Below are 25,631 nucleotides of genomic sequence, written 5' to 3'. Positions count from 1 at the left end.
CAGAGCCAAATTTTGGCTTTTATATATCTTTCTTGATATTCTACGGGGTTGCTAGGTTATATATATATATATATATATATATATATATATATATATATATATATATATAACCTAGCAACCCCGTAGAATATCAAGAAAGATATATAAAAGCCAAAATTTGGCTCTGTTTCCATGAAAACAAATATAATTAACATAACTTCCCTGCTGACATACACGATATATAGTTACACATTTATATCGATATTCGGGGTATGTTATACGATAGTGTGACTTCCGTGTATACACACTTTTTTTATGTATATATATATAATTTATCATACAAATACGCACACACGTTTGCCCAAAGTGTTATCTCGGATCGACCGTTCCATGCGTATGACGTTTTGTTTCAGTCTTTATAACAACGTATAATTTACTTGTTCGCAAAACATCGATATGCATAATGGCCGATACGAGAGATATCACTTGTGGTTTAACATTTTCATAGTATTTCGTAAAGCGTACCTTAACCGCCAACGAATCTCGAAGATATAATCTCGAAGGATAATTTTTTTTTTATATATAAGAAAGAGAAAGCAGAAAAGATTTTTAACATGAAAATATACATGCAGCTCATACGACTGAGAAATCGCTCGTTTTCTCGTTAGTCGGATCTTATTGTCGGTTAATGTTCGATTCACAAAATGTTGCTTATATAATATACGTACATAAGGATCTCAAGGAGTTTTAGAGATTTTCGAAACATTTCCCATTTTTGGTGTGAACGTTGCCAAAGTTTATGTCTTTACGACTGGCATTCGTTTCTTTTCGCCCAAAGGGAGAAATCAACGTTACAAAGTGCAGGAAATATCTCGAAAATCTCGACGGCTCCGTTAGGTGTGCCTGCGTATAGTTCTTTCGAAATTATCCTAACTTAGAATTTTTTTTCACAAAGTTAAGTCACACTGAGTATCTATTTGTCTTGTGCCTCGAGTAGTAGTGAGTTTCCTTATAGAAGCGTGAGATGAGAAGGCGATTTTTGTATTCCCGATTCTGACAGTAGATAATCTCGCTACTATAATCTCTTTATATGTATATATAATTTGCTATTAATTCCACACCCTTTCGCCTCCCAACAATATTATACAGTTGTCATAACGTATATCTTATACGTACAATCAAAGTATATACGCGATAGAGACAATTCGATAGATTCTAATGAGAAAAGGTCAAGTAGATAGTCATAGTTATAACAATCAACAATTCACTAGAAAAAAAAAAAGAAAAGGAACACGAATGTGAACAGTAAATCCCACGAAGGAGCATATAGAATATTTACAGATGACAATCGTCTTTAACCGTTAATTTACGTTCTCTTTTAAATTATCGGCAAACGTAACGCAAATTATTCTATTCGCGATTTGCATATTTGCATCGCGTTAATTTAATCCTTTTAGGCCTCCCAGACGTCATTATCGTTAATTTCAAACGTGTCTGGGACACAGAATAACTTCTTCAACATGAAAGAGAGATGACAATCGTTTTGTCGCCGTGCAAACACGTGGTCGTCTTGGCTTATCGAGTTTTGCTTATTTACGTGAATGCAATTTGAGATTCGCTGACCTTCGATAATCGCGAAAGTAAAATAATTCTACACCCGCATATGCATGACGCAATAGTTGATATATCGCGTTAACATTTATAAATCCGTAATATACACGCTAATACGAAATAATAATCGTGTAACGTGTATATGTAATTTGTATTATGATTGTTGGTTATATAATTATGATGTAATTTGTAAGGCGCAAAAAGTACGATCGGTTGCTTGATGTAGTTTGACAATATGGAAGTAATTAAAGAAAGTTCAATGGTTTAGAGGCGTACAGTACAGTAGTTCTAAACGAAGACAGGTCAGTTCTCTCTGAAAGCGTCTTGTTATCCCACGACTCTCTCGATATATGCATAGTTTTACATTCAATATAATCTTGCTTAAAAAATGATGGATAAAAAATGGTAAAACACACGTTGGTTTTCCTTTCCGATGATGATCTTGAAATTCTCTTCCTCAGAACGCATTTGAGAAATTTTAATAGTAAACTGTATCATGGATTATCATATCCTTAGTAAATACAAACTACTTATCAAGGACTTACAAAGAGAAACAATTTACAAATGGTAATTCAGAATGCAATTGATGAATGAGATTTCTTAAATACGTCTTGAAGAAGGGGATGCAAAACTACCATTGAGAGAGGAAAGTCAGCATTTTTTTATCATTTTCAATTCATTTTGAGCAGAAAATGCTTGTTCAGATTCATAGATTCCACATTACTTGAGTTATTGGGTTATTTTCGCTACTTAATCGTGCGTACGGAAAGGTAAAGAGGAAAGACCGCCAGTTAGAAACGTAAAGAGCGTGCGCATAAAGTTAGGACATCAGGAAATCTGTCGATAGGCACTTTCGATCAATCGCATCAACGTCTAGTTTAGTCTTACCACTAATTCCCCGATGCTCTAAACTAATTCTGGACACCGATTGAAGGGGTGATTCAGAGGTAAGGACGAGCAAGCAACACACGAGAGATCAAATCGTAAGATGAGCAAGCCAGAGGACGGTGATAAGGCTGTCGTAATAAGACTTAAATAGATCTACTGAGTAGGGCATTGAAAAGGAAGCGTCGGTTTACTTTCCGCTCATCAGCAGTTATTTTATCACATCATCTCTCGACACTCCCTGTAACGGCGGCTTAACCCTTAAGCACTGACAGGAGTCTGATAGATTCCCAATGAAATAAAAAAACTTATTGCTGTTTCACTCCCGCTTAAGCGTGTACACATCGCGTCTGTCTATCTTTTCTTTGGCCCGTAAGAAAAGAAGTGGCGACAAGGAAATACGTTTCGCACACTTTCTCAAGTAATTATCAACCTTCGAAATATTTTTATAGGTCTGTATCAGTGCTTAAGGATTAAAGACGACACGCATACGTGCACGCACGCACACCCGCATGCGTGCTCCGTGTGTGTGTGCACGCGCGCGCGTATACTGTGTGTATTTATGTATTTATATAATTTTATTATTTATCTCATAGTATAGAGTGTGTGTCGTCACTCGTCCTATCTATCTCTCTCTTTCTCTCACTCTCTCTTTCTCTCCTTCTCTTTCTTTCCCGCGATCGTCCGCATTTCGAAATGCCGATCGTATGTAACAAACTTTGTAGATCGAGTCGTTACCAGTCGTAGTCGTGTTGATGAAAGGGATTGGTGCATGGTTGTTGGGCGTGTAGGTGGATAGTCGGTTTTACGAGATCGAATTCCCTACCCACCACTTCACTGTAGATCTATTAAACAGGAAAGTGTCGTTAATTCTCACGTCAAGTGCGACATATGCTATGGGATTCTGTTTTCTTTTGTCTCTTTTCACTTAATGTTCGTGGCTAAGTATAGATAGGATTTCTCGCGTTCAGTGAGCATATTTGCTCTTTACGGAAGGTGCAAGAAACGAAGCCGGAAGTTTCGTCTCTCCCGTTATCTTTCTCTCTCTTTTTTCCTTCTTTTTTTTTTTGTTGCTTTTTTTTCTTTTTACCGACAGAAATATCGCGTCCTCCTGCTGGACGTTTTAATTAGAATGGTTTTACTGAACCTGGAAGCTCCTACGAATATACTCGTCCTCTCCCTTGCCAGTCATACCATAATTATATCCACCTTCGCCGCCACCGCCGCCGCTGCTCAAGAATGGATTCGTTGGGTTGCCAGGACCTGCGAATAATTGGTAGATTATAACGGAATGCTAGAAAAGTAACCAAAGAAATTCTGTGCTTTTGTAACGTGGGTTAGCCCTTTAGAAGAAATCACGTAGGAGCGATTTTCAAATAATTTCCGATTTAGTTCAAATTTAGATTTTGAATTTAAGCTGTGTTCAGACACACACATATATTGCTGGAACATTGTGAACTTAAATCTAAGTTTAAACTACTACTGAAAAATTAGCTCTCAGGGACGCATTCTATTTTCATATCGCGAGATAGTAGTATTTAAATCCGTGACGAAACGAAAATCAATTGTCTCTATTGGTCACATAACGTGTTACACGTACTAGAAATTAATCAAGAAAATACTTAATAGCTTCACACGACAAAAAATCGTTCTTTTTACCGATTTTTTTGTCATCTTTGTCTTTTTGTGTGCATATATTCCAACTGTAGTATTCACATGGTATTCACAGGAACTAGTTGACGCCAATTCGACAAAATTACCGATACGGTAAGAAAACCGTAACATGTGAACGGGCTGTAAGGCCCGGTATTAATAGTCGTTACTTGAAACTCGTCTCACGTGCTCAGATCTAAATTTAAAGTTAGATTTGAGTTTTTTTATTTGAATCATATCATATATGTGACATCACATTTGTGATCGCGATTTAGTTGAAAAACTCACATCTAACTCACATCTAACTCACATCCAAATAAAAATCTGAATATTTCTGAAGTAATTTTCAAGTAATGGCTACTAATACAGATCTAAATTCAAAACTGAGTATCTCGCCTGAGGCAAAAATTTCGAGTAATGATTACTAATACAATTAAGTCAATCATTACTTTCATCAACATTTACGTTTAGTTTGGATAATGCGGCGAGATCCATCGCCCCCGTAACCGACGAAATATACGCTCTTTTGAGCTCGCAGAAATGTCTCCACTTATAAGCCTTGAAAAATGGTGGAGAGCTCACCTCCATTAGCGCCAGGTACAGCCAGATTTCCACCACTGGTCTGATAAGTGGCACCATAACCAGCATCTTGATTAGCTAGCTCGTGCAAACGACTGGAACTAAGCGCTCTGGGTATAGCATTGCTCGGCACGCCGTGCGGTGCAAGATGGGTAGCCTCGGCTACTTGATGCGGATCTTCCGTCTGTGGTAGCTCGGACACGAAACCGGTATCCTTCCTGTAGAAATTGATGAAGACGAAGATCGCCAGGACGATGATGCAAATAAGACCGTATGCCCGGAACGTCGTGGTCGTGCCTGCACATTGAACATCGATATGATCGTAAACATCAAATGCATCGCAACATGATAATCTTGTGAACACACAATCGACACCTAAAGATTTCTGCGGATTTCACAACTCGAATGTTTCGAGCTAATTTTTTTTACATACAAATTGCGATTGCCTATTTGTCTTCTTTAGTGTCCTTGCTTTTCAAGTTCGATCACGTTTCAGATGTAAATGGTTTGAGTACTTTTGATTCTTGCATCGTCAATCTTCTTTATTCACACAGAGTTTGTTTGAGCCAAGTGATAAAAGTCACATCTGTTTGCGCGAAAATTATCTAAATTTTAATATTTTGATATATCATGAAAAATATACCGTAGGCTGCGACGAACATGCCACCGATCACCGCGCCGCAACCCCTTCCAAGCCCGTGATGAAGTCCCTGAAGAACACCCTGCGCGCTGGAGCGCAATTGCGGCGGTGTATTATGAGCGATATAACTGCAGCAAGCGGCCCACACGGCCGCATGCGTGATACCCTGGATAAACTCGAAAGGAAGGACCCACCACGGATTCCTCAGCCAAGATATGTAAAGAAACCGAAGTATGTTTCCACCCAAACCCAGGCACAATACCTGGAATAAGTGCGCACGGTGATTCTCGAGAAGGACGCGCGATGAAGTGCAAAGAGCGTCCGACGCGTTATTATTCAATTCGTTTACCTTAACGTGGCCGATCTGTCGGATAAGCTTGAAGCTGAAAAAATACGCGAAGATCTCGGAGATGTGATTGATCACGGACGCGACGCCGAAGAGGGTCGGGGAGCCGCCGTAATCCTGAAGATGCCAGAAGAGAAAAGTGAAGATCAGTCCGATGCCGAATCCCATGAACCACGCGACGAAGAGGAACGAGGCGCACTTGAGATCTTTGAATTGCTTCAACACCGTTATCCACTCCGGTATCTCTTTTGTCGTTTGAGCAAACATTTTCGTCTGAAACAGAGAAATTGATTGGAATGAGTTTATACATGTCGCATGAACAGCAAGAAAGAAGGAAGAGTAGAAGAGACACAAAGCTAGGTGATAGACATTGGCTTGGTAAAAGGAAAAAAGAAATGAATACCTTCCCCTCGGGAGGTTGAGGCTTAAGATCTACAGCAGCTGACGAGTCCTGGAGCCCAGGCAGGTTCAGCTGCTGAGACAACTGATTTTGCAGTTGTTCTTCCCGCGTCAGTTCGGCCGGAGGTTTCACCACTTCCTACGTGTGAAGACAGACGTGCAAAATTACGACACCGCCACGTGAAACACGCGGAGGAATAACTTAATTGTGATGGATGTTAATGAACTTACCGGTTCGGCGGGCATAAAGTCATACTTGAAATTAATTTGCGTCGCGGTTATTAGCGCAGCACCCATTAGCACGCTGAATATCGCGAAACAAATCGTGTAATTTTTCTCCCTTGCGTCAGGCTTGCAAGGGTGGTCCGGGAACGCGGTGCTGTGATCGAGGGCGATCCCGACGAAGAACATGGCCAAACCCCATCCGAGACTTCCGAACATGCGTTGATGGCCATATCTGAGATTTACGGATTTTTCTTAGAAATTCTCTTCACAAATGATAATTGAAAAATACTAAAGTAAAACACATTTCGGCATTACCTATCGGCGTCTTCGCCCAACAAGGTGATAACGGCCGAGTCGGCTAAAGTTATAGCGGGTGCCGAAAAAAATTCACCAACTATGACCAGCAGTAGCAGGAGGAAGAATGTTTTTTGAATGTCCTGAAATCACATTTGATCGTCATATAGTGCATATTTTGATAGACGCGACGTAATGACACTCAAGTCAAAAGTGAACAACCGTAAGATCTGTCTACAAATTTTTCTGTATCTACACTGAGAGGAAAAATACCAAAAAATATTTATTCACTGAGTACTGGTAGTAACATATGTATTTAAATCTCTCTAAATTATTTTCTTTAAATAAAATAAACAATTATTTTCATGAAAAGTCAAGGTTTCAAGAAAATATATATTTTCTTATGCGAAAAATATTTTATCTTAGCATAAAAAAATATATTATTAATATCTACCGAATATTTTTTTTACTTCTTGAATATTTTTCTCTCCTAGTGTCTGTATTATCTAAATTTTTTAGAGTGAAATTTTACTAAAAAAAACAGAGTAACTACCAAGTCGCTCGAATTGGAGTGAGATTTCACTCCAGCAAATTTAGAGAGCGTAATATTGACTTCAAACTTCAAAATTACATCTCGTGTGAGAATTGCGAAAATCTGTGGACTCACCGGCAATCTGTAAACTATGGAGCTGAAGATCGGCTTGACCCACCCCTTGTTCTCATTCGCGTCATAATTGGCCGCGTTAGTAACCGATACCGGTGACAACGGGTACTCTTCAATCTTCGCGTTTCTGCGAGTTCTCCTCAGGAGCATACCCGCGCTTCTCTCGTCCTCCTCCTCGTCATCATCGTCAACCCGGACCATGTCGTTCTCCTCCAAAAACGTCAGCTTCTTCTCCACTTCTCGTTTCACCATTATTTTCGCCGGCGGTGGCTTGACGCGTGTCTTGGTACGCACATAAGCCTTTTTCGGTACCGTTCTGTCGGTGAAAGGTTCATTCTGCGAAACAGACAAGTTTATACACGTCGTTATATGATTCTCGCACAGAGCACAGGCTGAAAGAAAACTTGTTGTCTGTAAAAATATATCGTAAAATAAGGATTACGCTACGGAAAACTTTTGAGATCGTATACAAGATCTAATCGAGGCTCTCTTAACTTTCTCTCGCTCGTTGCGATCGCTACATCATGAGAAAAAATATCTAAAAATTGGTAAATTTTAATTCGGTGGGTGTACCGACAGCACATTTACTTAGAAATCCACATTCTTTTATTTAAATAAAATTAATAATTGCTTTCATGAAAAACACTAAAATCTTCTGAAGGAAATCTTCTTGAAGAAAGTATATTTTCTTATTTGAAAAATATTTTATATTAGCATAATTAAATATGCTGTTAGTATCCATCAAATGTTCACTAATTTTCAGATATTTTTCCTCTTAGTGTGAGTGTCGAGGGTAAAAGACACGAGGGTGCGCGCACCTTCATGAAACGTTTGTACTCCAGAACGTCGGCCGGGCGATTTTTCTCCTGCAACGCCTCCAAGTCGATTGTCTTCGCGTCCGAGTCGTTGTTTTCGAACACTAACTGTTTATACCTGAGATCTTCGACGTTGCTCTCATCCGTGGTGGCTGCTTGTCTTCTGACACGGTTGTTCTTCAAGTCATAAGCGACGTTATCGAAGGCCCGAACACCGTTTCCCTCGATGTCGTAAGAAGTTTCGAGCATACCAACTTCCCTCAGCGGGTCCAGCCTCTTTGCGTGATCGTATATTTCGTTATCGTCCGTACTTCGTCGTAACCTCTCGAACACAACGTTGGACGCGACCTCCTCCTCCTCCTCCTCGGGTGCAGAATAATATAGTTCGTCCAGGTCGGCCGAGCGCTTCACAATTCTCTGTTCTATATTGGACGCCTGGAGGTAAAAGGTCTTGTTCTCGATGACCAGGCAGGAAGTCGGCGGAGGCTGAATAAAGCCCAACGGTAGAGTGAAGATAATCCAGCAGGAGAGAGAAGCCAACAGAATGAGCTTGCCCTTCTGCCACCTGCGAGTAATAAACAGTAACAAGCAACTCATAAAAGCATTTCAGGTGAAGTTTCTCAAGTCGAAGATTCAATAACTTCAAGCTCGAATAATTAAAATAAGAAGGTTGGGTAAACAACTCAAGCTTAATAATTAAAACGAGATCGCCATCGTTATGAAATTGTGAGTTAAGGAGATCAAAGACCGTATTATTGACGCGAATTCTAACACCAAGTGCGCCTTTCTGATTCCGAATCTCATATATTTCGTATAAGAAAAACAGAACTTAGGATGAAAAGGGCGTATTTAGCGCCCGAAATGAGCCTCGAAATGAACCGAAAAAAATACAGTCCCTGCAGTGCAATTCTGTAACTCGTTAACTGTTGTTAACGTTGCGCAGATATAGTATGTGCTTGAAAAGGTGCACAACGACACATAGTGCTAGTGACATTGTCGTTAACAACAGTTAACGAGTTACAGAATCGCAATCCTACATCGTTATGTTGTCCATTAAAACTATCCGCTGCCGTATAAAAGCCTCTTAATTTCACGAGAACGCGTGTGAGTTTCGATCGATGTCTGATTAGCGATTAGGAAAAGAAAGCCGACAACATAGTGTCACCTGTCGGCCAGGGATCCCCAGAAAGGAGCGCTCAGGAACTCGATGAAGGGCCTGAGACCGATCAGGAGGCCGCACTGTCCGGCGTTCATTCCCATTTGCTTGAAGTACACCCCCATGAGCGGAAACAAAGAGCCGAAGGCGGAATAGAAGAAGAAGTAGAAGGTCTTCACGGTGAGGAGCTCCTGATCGACAGCGCCGAACAGATATTCCAGGATGTCGCTCTTGCCGCGGATCTTGTGCGTGGCTTCCTTCGCCTGGGGATACAACTCGGGATCGACGATACCCTCCGCCTGCGGGTCTACCATCGGCCTAGCGCCCGGAACTTGCGGAACTTGCGGCAGATTTCGGTTGGTCGGCTGCCCGGACGCGTCGCCTTGCACCCCATAATCGTAATCCTCGTGTCCATAGTTCTGCATACTTTCCCGTACGCGTTCTCGCGCCGAGTTTGGACTCGCTCTCGCGACGAAGGGTGTTTCTTCTTAGGCTATCCCCGACGGCTACCACGACGGAAACGTCGTTGTCGTCGTCGTCGTCGTCGAGCGTAGTAGTTCGCTGTTTACGAACGCGTCGCGAACGAAAGATCCGCTCGCGGAGTCCCGGCCGAGTCCTTCTCGTTTTTCGCTCCTCGGGGACCTCTTCTGCACGGTGGATCCTCTGATTAGATCGACTGTCAAACCGGTGCTCGGTACCTTCGTAGCGAATCGATGTTGGACCGTATGGGGCAGCTTTGCTCACCCAAAATCGATAAACATGTTACTGCGCCGGCGTAACTTTTACCCTCTCACCCGTCTCCACCACATACGGTAGTGTCTTCAATACCATATCAGTGTTGATAGATGTGATAGGTAGTTCACGCATGCGTGATAGTAAGAGATCAACATACATGAGTGATTTTGTTGGGATGCAAGTCCGACAAATAGATGCGATCATAGATTAAATATAGATAAGTGCAGCATTAAGGTACGATAAACATAAAAATATATATATTCGGGTGGAGGGTGTCCCAGAACAACCTCCGAAGCTCTCATGGAGGCATAGTACGGATTGAGATAAATATAAGAGTCTTGTACTACAATTAATTTAAACTAATAAAATTTATAATTAATTTAAACAAAATTGGTGGGGATGGTCGCTTGCGATAATATATTAATGTTCTCTAATTAATAACTAAAAATCTATAAAGTTATTAACAAAAAGGTAGAGGACTTTTTTGTTCAGTTTGATCTAATATACAAGCACACGACAGCAGATGTCGCCACTACAGCTCATCTACCACATTTCGCGTGATTATTCACAAATTTTGTTTAATAAATATCTCGATAATTATTGCGAATATCGCAAAATAATTTGGGATTTTTATTGTTTATTTTAATCCGTACTATCCTTCCACGAGAGTTTCGGAGGTTGTTCTGGGACACTCTGTGTATATACACTGAAAAAAATTTACTAAATTTCAAAAAACGTTTGTTTGAATAGTACTGTGTAAAGATATTTGTTTAAATTAAGTAATTATTTTCTAAAATTAAAGAAACAAATTTATATTTAAAACTTCTTTATTTAATTTCAGAAAATAATTACTTAATTTAAACAAATATCTTCACAGTATTATCCAAACAAACGTTTTTTGAAATTTAGTAAATTTTTTTCTCAGTGTATATAATATATTTGGTAGAAGTATATACATAATATTATATATATATATATATCCAGTAAGCAAATTGAGCGCAGACTGCGCGCAGATTGGCAGCGAATTTGATCAAAAACCCACAGCAAAACCATCTGTGTCTACATTAGGCTACGGTTTTGACGACAGATCTTGCTGTCGGACAATTGATGCCAAATTTGCAGCAAAAACCGCGCAAAGCTTGCAGCGCAGCAAGGTCTGCGCGGTTTCTGCTGCCAATCTGCCGTCAAATCGCTACAAGCTCTGCGCGGCTTTTGCTGCAAACTGCAGCAATTATCCGACAACAAGCTCTGCCGCATATCTGGCGGCAATTTGGCAGCAAGATTTGATATAACAGATCCTGCATCAAATTTGTTATCTATTTGCCATCAAAAGTTGATAGCAAGCTCTGCTCGAAATCTGTTCGCGCAGGTTTGGCTACTGGGTATATATATACACACACACACACACACACATGTGTGTACATACTAATATCCTATAAAAACTAGCGTTCATGTACATTTCTGAATTTCTTACTACTTCAATGCGCATGCGCGAACTACCTATCAACACTGTGTCATATCGACGTGTGTAGAAATCCTTTCGGCAGGTGCTATTAATGTTTGCCTTCTAATTTCGTTAGCAAAATCGCCACAATTTGTCGTATCTCTCTCTTTTTCATTTGCACCATTTATTCGCGTTTCACGCATTTTCTAGTCTAATGAAGTGTCAGAGTTTCACACAAAGCAAACGATAGTTTGGCAATAATTGGGCACTGTATTTGGAGTTTGAAGAATTCAACGAAACGTGTGGGATGATGAGGATTGTATTGCGAATCGGAAACTTCTACCACGATCTCGAAAACTCTCGTCGGTGCGCGACGTACTATAACGCAGTCTCGTTAAAGATTATCTAAGTTTAAAAGAGAGAATATACACACGTATGTATTATTAATTTTCCAACTCGCTCGAAGAAAAAGCTTCGGTCGAGAATATCTCATTCCATATTCTCGATTGATTCCTTTTTCACGAAGAATCGCCTTTTAAACGCCGTATTTCGCGAGTCCCCCTGTACACGATGTCTAAAGAACTTTGGAGTAGAAGCAAAAAGGAACGCCCGACATTTTTATCGGAAGAGAATAAATAGTATTGCGTTTTATTGCATCGTCATGTCACTTGATAAATAAATTATAAATTGTGTGATTAAATTAAGTTGTACGATTAAATAATTCGTATTCGTATATACAACAATTCGCCCTGCGGCGTATCTTCGACAACGTGTAGCTTTTAAATAGTCTTGAGTATTAAATCCTTGTGCGATTGCGTGGAGCTCGCGGTCGACGAGGGTGCAGTCTTAGGCGGTCCTTGAAACATGCAGGTCTTCGCCGTCTTCAAGAGACGACCGTTGTTCGCGGTTCGCCAATAGACCGTGCGAACCGCCTGCTTTCCAGCGACGTAGCTAACTGCACCACCGATCAGCATCTGCGAATAAAATGTCGCACCTTTCAGGGATGTGCTTCGAACACCTGACATGAGAGATGATACAGTGAACTATATATTAATGAGGAAATATTGTTGAGAGTGCGTGAAAATGAGAAAATACCATGTTTGCCGGAATAAAATCGAATACAGACGTTTCGTAGTTGGAGGAACATAATATTCAGTTGAACTTTAGATGATCTGTTATTTACGACGGAATTCTACTTAATAATTTTGCGTGCTCTCTGTGACACGAAAGATATTTTAAGACTTATACATATGCATAACATGTATTAAATTTCCAGTGCATACGCTTCTAAAAGTGACGCTGATTTCTCGACTGTTTTTTTGACAGCGTGATTCGCGAGTGACAGATTCTCTAAAATGAAATTCGACATGGGATCATGTCGCGAATTAACAGAATGTCGGGGACGGTTTTTAGTAGCAAGCGGAGTGAACAGAACGAAAAGAATCCGTCGATCGAGTTCGACAGATCTCGAAAAGTGCTGGTGACCAGCAAGAAGAACAGACTTACCTTGCGTGTGTGATGTGATCTGTATATACTGGAGATCCGACTAGATTCGTTGTTGTATATAACCTCGAGAGTTATATTTCGGAATATCAAAAGCTGATATTACGAGTTCGTTCGGCGCTCTCTCTACCTCATCTGTGCAGGCGGAGGTAAAGAACTCGAACTGATGCCGAGTCGCCGGTCGTCGGATATTTTATATACGTTACCCACGACGTCACAAGTCACACCGCGATAAGAAGCACACGCGTCATTCGCGACAATCATTGTTGTCTCGTTTCTCGGGAGCAGAATATTTTTCTCTTGGACGGATGAGAGGAGGATTTCGATAACAACGACACGTGCATGCCCCGCGACTCTTGTTTCGTAAATTTATCAAGTTCCCAACGCGATTGGTAAACAGACCGAGTGACGCAACGTGAACGAAAAGTCAACAGTCCGAAATATGAACTATGTACTACATTATAACTGCACGATAGACGAAACTGACGTCTGTCACTGCAGTTTGACGCAAAATCGTTAATGATAACGCGCAACGACGCGGATAATTCGCAGCGCGATTACGGGTTAATGAGAGTAACAAAAAGTTATGCGCGTCACACCGGCATCGGTCGTCGACTTATCGCTATCGAATAATACAAATGATACACGAAATAAAAAGAAAAAATGCAATTTCAAAGAAATGCAATGAATTGCAGGGAATCTATAGGTTTGTTCGAGTTGCTTGTACTATTCACACTTTTACACCTAATGCCCGTTGCACACTAGTGCACCTCATACAATACAAATTTTCCAAAATACGTTCTGAAGACGCTTTTAGGACGGAGGGATGTCATCAGAATATTTTTAGGACGTCCTTTGAAGATGTGAGCTGTCTGAAAATAGCTAATATCCAATAAGTTTATTCGCATTAATTGAACTTTTTACACTTCCACGCATTTAGTGCACATTAATTCTTTAGAGGTTCTAAAAATGACGTCATGACTTCCGTTCGTGTTACAAGAGTAATTGTAATTTTGATACACTTTTTACACTTGATCCCAAGCAAGAGTGAAAAGTGTATCAGAATTGTATTTACACTCGTAACACGAACGGAAAACATGACGCCATTTTTAGAACCTAAAGAATTAATGTGCACTAAGTGTGAAAGTGTAAAAAATTCAATTAATGTGAATAAACTTATTGGATATTAGCTATTTTCAGACAATTCACACTTTCAAAGGACGTCCTAAGAATATTCTGATAACATCCCTCCGTCCTGAAAACGTATTCAGAATGTATTTTTGAAAATTTGTGTTGTTTGGAGTGCATTAGTGTGCAACGGGCATTAGGTGTAAAAGTGTGAAAAGTACAAGCAACTCGAGCAAACCTATTATTTTATAATCGCTCTTTTCTTCTCCGTTTTTTACGTATCTTTATGACGAGTTTTCAAATTAAGAAAAAAATTAAACTAATAACTTGCAATTAACTTTGTAAGACGTAATTCTTCTTGATTTAAAAATCGTTAATTTCTTATTTCATATCAATCATTAATTCGAAACTTATCGATATTTTTATCGCAAACGTTTTGAAATTCCGAAAAATGATTGGAAAATTTGTAGTCTTGTGGACATTAAGTGATTCTGAAGTGCTCTGCGCGTGTATATGTGCGTGTTGCTTTATCTTATGAAATATTCCTTTAGTGCGTAAAAGCGATCCATAGTGGCATTGGCGGAAAGTATGCGCAGTGTCGTCGTGCTGGCTGTTATGAATCAATTGGGAACGTCGATCGTCTCGAGTGGAGAGTGCAAAAAACACAGTGACGCACGGATAAGAGAATGCACAGCCGCGGCTCACGTGAAACTCCCGTGCTATCGTAAACGAGAGCGACGTTAGAGCGACGTGATACGCGATCACTAATCCCGATAAGAAATCTTATGCGTACAGCGTCGAGTAGCGAAGCGAAGTCCGGAGTACGATGGTTTCGTGCGTCTTCTGACTAATCGCTCGGAAAGTGACTCGAAGCGGAACACACGCGCGATGCACGTGTAAATTTCGCGCGATAACGATCAAGCGAATGAAAAATAACGAAGAAGTCTGCTCGAGATCGTAATTGTTAATTGTTTGTAAGGAAATTTCGTGCAACTTACGGACTTGTTTACGCGCCTCACGCTCGAAGATCTCTCAAAATCTCGAGTATCTTGAGAACGCGAGATGTTGTGGAATATTTATTTGACAATCCCGCTTTGTTCGCGATATCGGCGACTTAAATTCAGTCCGATGAGATCATCACTGGACCGATAATCAGGTGTACACACCTTGCAGCGGGGAAATCACGATGTGATCTTGCTGGTATAATGTTTATCGCTTATGTTACTGCTCATTCAGCTTGATAAACGTGTCATTGTTGGGCGTAAAATATTCCTACCTACCACTCTCGATACATTATCAGTCCTCGTGGAAAATCCCCTTGAAAGGCCAGACTTTTAAGTCGAGAACGACAAAATTCAAAAGGTCGATATGTGTAACTTGTTATCATCGTCGCGCTTGTTATGCAAAGGTACTAGCTGAAAATTGATTTTCACGCTTCTCTCAACTGACGCTGATTTACAAACTTATGTACGTTAAGAGAAGCGACGATTGTCTGAGACGCATAATATGCAGATTTATTTTTCTACTTCAACATAATCTTGTACCAGAGCAGTTATATCGTCTCGAGCATCTTCGAAAACACTCTCCTCCATACCTTCGGCTAGATAGTGATGGAAGAAGGCCTTCCTCCTGCACATTGCGTCAAATTTATTTACGAGCCTCGACCAAACGTACCTAATGGCTGTATTGTTGCTCAACGTCGCGACAGTTTGTCTGGACTTTGCCAGATCGCCACCAGGAACTGTGACAGCTGGTTGGGGATTGATTCCCACCTGAAAAGCGCAGGAAGTTCCTGTAATCTATGCCCAGCCTAGCGAGAAATGACTTGTCGATTGATGTCGAAACGATGTTGACGATTTTGACATCGAGTCGTTTCAACGTCGATCGACGAGTAATTTTTCGCTGGGAGAGAGAAACAATAGAGGTTGCATTAACGTGACAATGACGTAACTAAGTGCGTTTTGCTTGAAGGAAATCGAATTTCTAATTCTTGAAAATCAAGTTTGCTTCATAAAGCTTTCGGTCCTTCGTCGCGAAATTTTCGATCGATGATGTCAGAAGCGAGAAAGCGCATGCCCTAAATTCTTGCGTGCAATTTTCAAATAAAAAGATATTTACACGGAAGAATACTTATCAGATCGTTTATAAGAGCTATCATATTTTCTTGAATTAACAGTCAATAAATAGCCGTAAAATTAACAAGACATGTATGAAAGAAAAGTTTGATTGGATTAATCAAATTTCTGGTAAAAAATACAAACGAACTAGGAAATTCCGATTTAAATTGCCAGAATTCAGTTCAAATTAACCAGAAATCTTGTTAACTCGAGCAAAATTTCGGTAATTTCAATTGGAATTTTTGCTTTGTTCATATTTCATCAGGAATTTGGTTAATCCAAACTTTTTTCCGCAACCTTCCTGTTTAATCTACTGTTTCTCATGATTCTGTCGCGTTAATTTTATGGCTGCTTCTTGACTGTTAAAGGAAAAGGGTAGTTTTTAGAGCATTTCACGAATATATTCAAATGATCCGAAGTGTTCTTTCATTTAGACGTATTTTTACCTGAAAACGGCAGATAAGAATTTTAAGCGTGACATTTCCTTGTCATAACGAGCGACAAGAATCAGAAGTTTCTTTCAACAACAAAATACGTTTAATTGTTATTATCACGACAATTCAACCAACATATTTTGCTCTATGCAAACATCGGCGCGATGACGCAGTCTGATGATATTGCGCACAAAATTGTTACACGGAGAAAAATAATTTTGCTCTTTTAATAAAATCGCCGTTGCTACTGCATATTCGTAGTGACATCAAAAAAATTTAGTTGACATAACTAATCTTACAAATTATTCGTTATCAGAGCAGAAGTGGTTCGTTGCCAGGATAGAAAAAATTTGTTGAGTATATTTGTCCTAAGAATTACGTTAATTTGCTATTGATGCAAAATAATGTATCTTTAGCAAATTTATTTGCTATCGGAGCAAAACTGTAACTGCTTATGTAAGTCCATCATGATTCTTGTAGCAAAATAATTTGTAGATTCAGAAAATTATATCCAGCAAATAGTACTCTTAGCAAATCTTTTTGTTGTCCATATAATAACGAAAAGATTTTGCTAAATCAGCAGAAAATTTGCTGAGCCAGCAAATTATTTTTCTCCGTGTACAGATTCCTACCCCTACGTTTTGTCCACAATACTTGTACCTTGAAAGAGGTCGGGCTCCAGTCGACAAAACGTATGGACCTTGTGGCCTTTAAAGACTTAACCGCGTTGCTAACGTCCTTAGAATTCACGTCTCCGCGGTAGAGCAGGCAACAGCTCGTATAAGCTCCGGTGCGTGGATCGCACTTCACCATCTAGAAAGATCGATCAAATGCGTAAACTCGCTATTGTCTAACAATCGAGCGTTGACGCTTCTCTCTTGTGCAATTTCTTTTCGATCTGGTTTAAGAGGATGCTGAAGCTGAAAACTTTACCGACAGAATACTCCCAGTAAGCAAGAAATTATTATTACAATGATATTCAAGAACCTATAATATTGTCAAATATGTAGTGTTTAATATTGTATCAAACATCATTATAAACATACTTTGACTGCGATTTGGAAGATTCAATAATGTTGAAATAGGATTGCCATAACGTTTTAATCGTCAGAAATATTTTTAAGATGTTGTATTGATCTCAAATAAATGTTAAAGTAACATTTGAAAAATATATTTTTTATGTTTTTAAAACGTTTAAACAACATTCAAAAAAATCATATCACAAAATAACATGTGAAAAATATAAATGCAATATTATTAGAAAATGTCCAAACAATGCACATGAAGTCAACGTTTCTAAACGTTACTTTAATGTTCTTTGCTGACTGGGCTGACATTTTTTTGCAAAGTTTATGTCGTATTACACAGAATTACAAATGCTTTTACGCAATGAAAGTATGTGCAAAAATAAATAGGAGCTTTGTTCGATATGTGACGAAAACGAATAAAAATTTTTTTAATGTAAAATCTTAAGCTGTCAGTTAGCGTAATATTTGCCTAATCCAAAAGTTCCGCAGCTTGTACATATCGAAAGCATGGATTTTGAAAGTGTGGAAATTTTTCTTCAAACAGAAAAATTTTGAAGAACATTACTCTACCTTCGCATCTGCATTTGGAAGCTTAAAAATATCGAAAAAATTTGCAGAAAGATTTCTACACATACATGGATAGGTTTTCCGTTGAATATGGTAAAACAAAGCAACACACATTCATGTAAGTTCAGTATATACAAGAAATACGAAAAGGATAGCGTGATTATGTTAGTGACGATCGTCTCTGCATTATCGACATTGTTCGAGTTCGTCATCGACTCCAGCATCTCCTTAAGTCTACAGAAACACCGGGACCAAGTTGCGAATTGAGTTGACAACAGCACGAAATCGAATTACTTGATTAGTAGGCTCGAAACATTCAAACGTAATTTGCTGAACCGACACGTTTGTGTGCATCGCTTTCTGGGGGGTAGTCATCGGCGCGTAAGCCATTAACAGAAAATGTATTCTCGGGTATGGCACGAGATTTGTTTGCAACTCTTGCAGACTGGTGTTCACATCGGCCCTGAATCTCATTGATGTGGTGATGCTAGAAACAACCTGTGCCTGCAAGCGGTTGAGATTCGTGTACGTTGGATTCTCGACGTCCAATCTCCTGCAAAGGACTCAATAAAGTTCTGTAGTGTAAAGACTTTATTTAGGTTTAGCTCTATAGGGTAGCGCTTTGATTGGACGACATTTATCACAATACTATTATTAACCCGAAGGCTTCGATCGTCGCACCTAGCGCACATGTCGTACAACGCCTCGTTATCTATCACGAAACAGCAATCTTCGTGATCCAGCGCACCGTGTGTGGCGAAAATAGAATTGTAAGGCTCGACAATCGCAGTGGCAATATTTGGCGCGGTGCAAACGGCAAAGTCCAACTTCGTTTTCTTAGCGTAATCTTCGCCGAGATTTTCCAACAGTAAAGTCGCGAAACCACTGCCCGTGCCACCGCCGCACGATCTACAGATTTACGACTCCGCTATTTACACGCGTGCTAACTTGGAAAAAAATAATTTGCTGCAGCAGCAAACTAATTTGCTACATACAGTTAAATATTCGTTGTTATCTCCTTTTTTTCGCTACAGGCGACTTTCTTGCTATGATAACGAGAAAATCTGCTTCTACAGCAAAAAAAGTGACGTAGCAATTTTGTTACAGAATTAAACATAATTTACTGCTTTAGCAATTTTTTTGTCGCAGGAGCAGATTTTCTTGTTATCATAACAAGGAAATTGGTTCCTGCAGCAAAGAAAAAGTGACTAGAAAAATACAGCAAATTATGTTTAGTTGTCCATATGTAGTAGATCTTTTTTTTCCGTGCAATGAATATAAAAATATATAGAAAACCCAGATAGAGCATAGAGAATTCAAAAAGAATTCAGTTATATCACCAATTCTGAGTTCATTTTCAGATGCAAAAAGAATTCTTCAGAGTTCAGTTCAATGAAAAGAATTCTTTTTGCACCTAAAAATAAACTCAGAATTAATGATATATGACTGAATTCTTTTTTAATTCTCTGGGAAGTGTTCCCTGTGCTATTACAATCGTATCGTTTTAAAGTCAAACGACGAAGAAGCAGAATGACAGAATTTCACGTTTGTCAAATTGCAAGCACCTACCTATAGATTATAAAGCCACTCAAATTCGAACAGTTTTCGCATATTATGCGGATACGATCTAACGTGATGTCAATCGCCTCGCGACCGATCGAGTAGTAACCCTTGGCGAAATTGTTCGCGGCATCTTCCTTTCCCGTGATTAAACATTCCGGACCGAAAAGGTTTCTGTAAGAGCCAGTCCTGATCTCATCGATCACCGTTGGCTCCAAGTCGATCAGTACAGCGCGCGGTGTGAACTTCCTCGTCTAAAGAATTGTTAAGTCTAAAGTATTCTTTCGCACCAGTATTCATCGTCGATCGACTGTTTTATAATCTCGCGAAAGTGTGGATTTAAAAATCATATATTGCGTAAGTGTGTTATGCATATTGAGTATATTATATAATTGAAGGAAAAGTCGACAAAGGGAGAAACAATTTTCTTCAAACACGAGATAAATAATATGAACAAAGAAATATACACATATTCTCACTTTTATTTTTCTGAGAAGTGCAATGGTAATACAACACTATACAGTATTGCAAATTAGTTCGAGTGTACGACAGATGTTTCAACTAATGTCCAATATTATACAAGCGTAAAATCTTGGAGAATCTTGAATGTTTATCGTACACCTGGAAGTTGGAGTTTACCTGCGACGGTGAGAAGAATGCGCAATACGCATCATCCGATGGTCTATATCCCGCATAAAGAAATCCATCGGATCTAATTCCATGCTCGAGGCAAAGTAATTCCCAGCAAGCGTTTGAGATCTGCGTTCCGGCTTGCCCCACGGAGATCGTAACTGCCTCACGATAGGTACTCATTGAGCCATGTACTGTATTTTATTTATCTCACAACAATACACGACACATGACTTTCGTGTTAAATGTTAAATGTTCTATGATAAGTTGCCTTGAATGTACGATACATGATAATTTGATATTACATATTTTTCCTAAAGAATTGAACAAGATTCATGCAAAATTTCTCTTAAATAGACATTTCAGATGATTAATAGATGTTCATTTGTAATACTCGAGACCAAATACGTAAAAAATTTCGGAAATGATATGTAACCAAGTTCACATCACTAGCTGTCGCAGAGATTAATGTAAAAGTATCAATGCCTGGACATGTACCTTAATTCTAGGCATTCGTACTCTTTTGGTCCTTAAATACGAATCTTTTTATTTAATAAAAAAAAAATATATATGCACATATTAAATATGTACATATATTCTATGTTATAAATGTTATATGTACATATATTCTATGTTATAAATTTAAACATTTACATATTGAAACATACTGAAAGACCAAACTAATAAGAATGTATAGGATTAGATATGCAGGAAAATTGGCACTTTTAACTTACATATTAATTTATACCAAAATTTCGAGATCAAGTTAAACTTATTCTTCTAACTTGTTTTGTTGCATTATAGACATAGTTCTTCATACTTGTTTTGTCACATTATACACATAGTTTTTCATACTTGTTTTGTTGCATTACACACATAGTTCTTCATGCTTGTTTGCATTATACACACAGTTCTTCATTATGTAAGTTAAGCACTTCTCATAATATTATGATCAAACTTTACAATGAACAATAATTCAAACATTAATTACAACTCAAATTCTCTTCCATTCTCTCTCAGCGCTTCAAAAACAACTTTTTGAAGCATATTTTGATTACCATTTATGTACAATTAATTTGTAGAGAGTTTATGAGGATGTAAAATCAAAGAGTGGCATTTCAAGAGGTGTCAGTGGTGGCAATGGCGCAAGATGTAAGGGATGCTCCTCTGATCTGATACCATCACTGGGATTAACGGCATAGAGACGTTCCGTTAATTGGCGTACTTCCTCCTCTTTGGCTTCCAATTGACTAAGTAAATTACCCACGAGATCTCGCAACTGTCCATTGACAGTTCTAAGTTCCTCTATAATGGTGCCAGTGTCTTTTGGATGTTTGAAGGCTTTATCATCGCTATTTATCGGTATAGATATCAAACCCAAAAGGCTATCCTGCTCGTCGATAGTTTTGTATATTGCTTGACGTAAAGAACCAGTGTACTTATGGAGCCTTACATCCTTATTATCCTTGTTATCCTTCTCATTATGTTTAGTCATTTGCTTGAGAAGAAAATCTTTCTGCTGATTGTCCAAAGTTGTTTTATATTCCTCATATTGTGCTTTCTTCATTCTAAACAGAAAAAAATTTTGCAATAACACAAGGTTATGTGTAGTTACTGCATAAGGCGATACACAGTTCGTGATATTACATACCTGACGACAGCAGCCTGTCTTCTGTGATAGTCTTCTTGCAGTCTAATGGAATCTATACACTTGAGCAGTTTAAGTGGTGCACAGAGCAAATGAGCATTATGTAAAGACTTAAGATCTGGGAAAAGTTCAGTCACAAGTTCTGCGTAAGCCTGTGATAAGAGGTCAGCCACTTCTTCATGGCACTTGGCTGCTTCTTCAAATTTTCCCTCACGCAACAATACCTCTGCCCTTCTTTCTTTCTCGTGTGCCTTGTGTCAAAGATATTGATCATATGTTAATTTTATTAAAGATGTATTTAATATACAACAAAGAGAAAATACGTGTGCATTAATAATTCTCTTGTGACATCTTTTTATGTATTACTTTCTCCGTCTTATTTACCGGGGTAATGCGTGATCACGATTCTTTTGTTCTTTAATACGTGACAGAAAGAAAAACAACCTATTAGCAGTACGAAACAGTGCTCACTAGATTCAAGGCAGAATTCTCCATGATACATCGGGGAAAGAATGAATTATCCTTAGTATTGTTTCTCCGGTACCCAAAATCACGGTTTAACCATGCTCTCTTTTTTAACCATGCATCGACTTCTTGTCTTATCTGACGCAGAAACTTAAAAACCTTGCTATTGCCAAAGGCTGCTCGTTTCGTCATGTCAGAATCAGATGTTAAATTTTTGTCTCTTTCTCTCTCTTTCAATTACTTGCCCAGCAGTTTGATAGAGGCTAGAGACCCTTAAGTAAGAATCGGATCAATACTTCTGTGTCCACTGATTGGTCCTAGTGCATTTCGATATAATATGGCGGAACCAATGACAACATAAGAATTTTCCGCGCTATTTAAACGTGAAATTATTGAAGTATATAACTATAATTCTGTTTTTTCTTACAATATCTACACAACCAAAATATTCAGAATATATTATAAAGATATCTTAAAGACGTCAAGACATTTCTAACTCCTAATTTCTAATTTATGATTTATTAGTCTTTTATATTCCATTGTTTTAAATAAAATAATGGAGGATTTACACTGCGTCCGTGATGTCCGACGTATGTACGACGTCCGATATCCAATAAAAGAATAACTTCCTAATGGAGAATTGAATTCTCTATTAAAAAACTGTTCTCCTATTGGATTTCGTACGTTGGACATCGGACGCAGTGTGAATCCTCCATAATTTCACGATCGCACATGTCGTCTGCTTATGTCCATTTCTACCAACTTTGGTTAACTTAACTGACTGGTTATTCCGACAGAATTGATCAATCGTACCTGTCAATTCTGACAAATGAGAAATATGATTGGTTAATTCTGTTGGAATAATCAACTGGTTAAGTTAACCAAAGTAAAAATGAATAATTCAACTTGAAGTTTAATAGACGGTGTTTTGTTGTCATGAATTATAATGGCAATAGATGGTTGTATCTATCATATATTTCAGTCCTCAAGGAATTAACCACAGACTTCTATATAACTACTAGATTACTAACTCCCTTATATAGGCCGGTATTCATAGTCGGGTCTTATTTTTAAGACTGCTTAAGTTCATCTTCAGATACTCTGTAGCCAATGAAATGATCCGTTCATCATCTGAAGATAAATTTAAGACGGTCTTAAATGTAAGATCTGATTATGAATACCGGCTATAGTGCTATGTAAAATTGACCCCGAAAAGTATGTATCACGTACGGGAAAAAAGGCATCTGCGCATGCCTGAAACTGGTGTTCCAGAAGAAGAGGGGATATAAATGTAATATGGCCGATGCCGCCTGTTTAAATAATTGTGTACGTACAGAGTGAAAAACGTCAGAGTGAAATACGTTACAGTAAAAAATTTGTAAAAATAAGTGATTGATCAATTGTATACCTATATCAGAGTGCAATAATGCCTAAAACTAAATGCTACATTGTGAATGTTGGACCACCAAATAAGCGTATGCGCGAGATTTTTGTATATATTTTTCGGGGTTACTATATACTGAGTCGAAGTTAGAGCAGTCTAGTAGTATATAAAAGTATGTGGAATTAACACAGAGAGCCATTGCAAATACGCAAAACAAATTGTCACTACATAAAGTCCCTAGAAAACAAATTGGTTGCATTCGCTTTGAGCGCTTACGCGCTGTAAGCGTCATTCTATCTTTATTGTTCATCACTTGCGGGAAGAAGATAGAATTACGCTTACAGCCCCCAAAACGAACGCAGCCATTGTGTCTATGTTCTGTTATTCATTGCTAGTATAGTCCATTTTTATTCATTATTTGATGAGAAAAAAGTGTAGAATGGTTATATTCAGGAAACATAACGATTGAGTGAGCGTCAGATTCATTGAAATATTCATTCAGATCTATCATGGATCTAAAAGAATACTTTAATCAAAGGCAATGATCACGCAATGGGTGCGTTCAGCGAACTCAACAGTTGCACAACAGTTGAGCAATTCGTCAATGTAATCGGTCTAGATTTAGGGATCTAACAGTAAGAACCAATAATCGCTGATTGCTCACTGAGCGCTTTTTCCGTTGAACGCGCCCAATGGTTGCACAACCGTTGTATTTAACAGGCAATATGAACAGGCAATAGGAATACGGATTGGTCAATTATTTCTATTCTCTGTTCCTATTGGCTAATACCTATTCCTATTGCCTGTAGCCTGGCATTGTGTAAGGACTTTGAGTGGCTGATTTTTCTCAAAACCAACAGTCATGATACAAAAATACGTAAATACAATGCACCTGAGCCAAAAAAACCTGAGCAAAAAAAATGGAAAACATTATTGGAGTCCTATACTAAAAAATTTAATTCTAAATCCACTTTTTGTAGACATAAGCAAAATGTAGGGAATTAGCAGTCTAGTAATATACAGATACTGTGGCGCAGCTAAAATCTAATATGGCGTCATTTGCCGGGCAATACAAATTAAAGTTCTCGATTTCAAACGCAATTTTTATTTGAATTAAAATCAAAATATAAGTTCAATGAACGTGATTAACATTAAGATAGCAGGAAGTGAAATTACATTTATCTCAAAATTATTTTAATGTTACATACTCCAATTTCTGGATATTCTATATTACATCAAACGCGTCATGTAAAAATTTTACCCTGTTGTTGCCAGTATTGTTGCTGATAATAATTTAGATATCACAATTTTAAATAACTAGAACACATCATGTTCCTTTGTAACAATCGGCAACATATCTACCAATCTTGTGCACTCGTGCATATGTCTAATAACAATTTTAATAGAATCATTATTGACCGTAACACATAGCACGTAATAAAATATTTAATACTAGAATAGCCAAAATATAACTGAGCTCTCTTACTATGAGACAAAAGGAATTATAGTAAGATCCCAGCGAGAAATAATTCGTCGCTCATACATAATTTATGTATAATCATATGTATATAATTATATATAATTTTATGTATAATTATATATAATAATGTATAATTATATATAATTATGTATAGTTATATATAATAATTTCTCCTCAGGCATTGAATAAATATTTTCTAATTTTTACTTTTTTTTACATTCTTTGATTTTTTATTCTTTGATTTTTATTTTTTTTTATTTTT

The 25,631-nt window shown here is 38.3% G+C and overlaps 4 protein-coding genes across 7 annotated transcripts in view; all 4 read right to left on the bottom strand.

Moving 5' to 3' along the window:
• Positions 1-10,016, bottom strand: part of LOC116842554 (double-stranded RNA-specific editase Adar-like) — a 24,964-nt gene extending 14,948 nt beyond the window's left edge. Inside the window, exons 1-11 of the mRNA XM_032811933.1 lie at positions 9,256-10,016; positions 8,094-8,655; positions 7,279-7,611; positions 6,633-6,754; positions 6,324-6,549; positions 6,097-6,231; positions 5,697-5,966; positions 5,351-5,609; positions 4,711-5,004; positions 3,623-3,738; positions 3,214-3,320 (exon numbers count right to left, since the gene is read on the bottom strand). Coding sequence (XP_032667824.1) covers positions 3,214-3,320; positions 3,623-3,738; positions 4,711-5,004; positions 5,351-5,609; positions 5,697-5,966; positions 6,097-6,231; positions 6,324-6,549; positions 6,633-6,754; positions 7,279-7,611; positions 8,094-8,655; positions 9,256-9,671 — 2,840 coding nt within the window. The 5' untranslated portion in view covers positions 9,672-10,016. The remainder of the gene's footprint in view (positions 1-3,213; positions 3,321-3,622; positions 3,739-4,710; positions 5,005-5,350; positions 5,610-5,696; positions 5,967-6,096; positions 6,232-6,323; positions 6,550-6,632; positions 6,755-7,278; positions 7,612-8,093; positions 8,656-9,255) is intronic.
• A 2,041-nt stretch (positions 10,017-12,057) lies between these two features.
• LOC116842558 lies at positions 12,058-13,115 on the bottom strand. Its single transcript, XM_032811939.1, has 2 exons — positions 12,932-13,115; positions 12,058-12,399 (listed from the first exon to the last, which is right to left on the bottom strand). The coding sequence occupies exon 2, from the start codon at positions 12,397-12,399 to the stop codon at positions 12,205-12,207; it is 195 nt and encodes a 64-aa protein (XP_032667830.1). The 5' UTR covers positions 12,932-13,115; the 3' UTR covers positions 12,058-12,204.
• Positions 13,116-14,181: 1,066 nt separating this feature from the next.
• On the bottom strand, positions 14,182-21,001 carry LOC116842556 (tubulin alpha-3 chain-like). 4 transcript variants are annotated; one of them, XR_004377738.1, is made up of 8 exons: positions 20,402-21,001; positions 19,772-20,016; positions 18,884-19,111; positions 18,497-18,755; positions 17,268-17,420; positions 15,601-15,828; positions 15,337-15,471; positions 14,182-15,253 (listed from the first exon to the last, which is right to left on the bottom strand). XR_004377738.1 is itself a non-coding variant. In XM_032811934.1 (7 exons), exons 1-7 carry the CDS (start codon positions 20,573-20,575, stop codon positions 15,412-15,414), a joined length of 1,347 nt encoding a protein of 448 aa, XP_032667825.1. In that variant the 5' UTR covers positions 20,576-21,001; the 3' UTR covers positions 14,182-15,411. The 4 variants fall into 4 exon arrangements, 3 of the variants coding, with proteins under 3 accessions (XP_032667825.1, XP_032667826.1, XP_032667827.1); XM_032811934.1 differs by having other exon boundaries at positions 14,182-15,471; XM_032811935.1 differs by having other exon boundaries at positions 14,182-15,828.
• A 144-nt stretch (positions 21,002-21,145) lies between these two features.
• Positions 21,146-22,784, bottom strand: LOC116842557 (nuclear receptor-binding factor 2-like). The gene is made up of 3 exons (XM_032811938.1): positions 22,512-22,784; positions 22,044-22,291; positions 21,146-21,960 (listed from the first exon to the last, which is right to left on the bottom strand). The coding sequence occupies exons 1-3, from the start codon at positions 22,695-22,697 to the stop codon at positions 21,480-21,482; spliced, it is 915 nt and encodes a 304-aa protein (XP_032667829.1). The 5' UTR covers positions 22,698-22,784; the 3' UTR covers positions 21,146-21,479.
• Positions 22,785-25,631: the final 2,847 nt, after the last annotated feature.

The sequence above is a fragment of the Odontomachus brunneus genome, unplaced genomic scaffold (assembly GCF_010583005.1).
Source record: "Odontomachus brunneus isolate Ranch 3 - 2012 unplaced genomic scaffold, Obru_v1 Obru_scaffold_025, whole genome shotgun sequence".
Taxonomy (NCBI): Eukaryota; Metazoa; Arthropoda; class Insecta; order Hymenoptera; family Formicidae; genus Odontomachus; species Odontomachus brunneus.
Note: the sequence above shows the minus strand (reverse complement) of the source record. Positions and strands in the feature narration are given on the sequence as shown.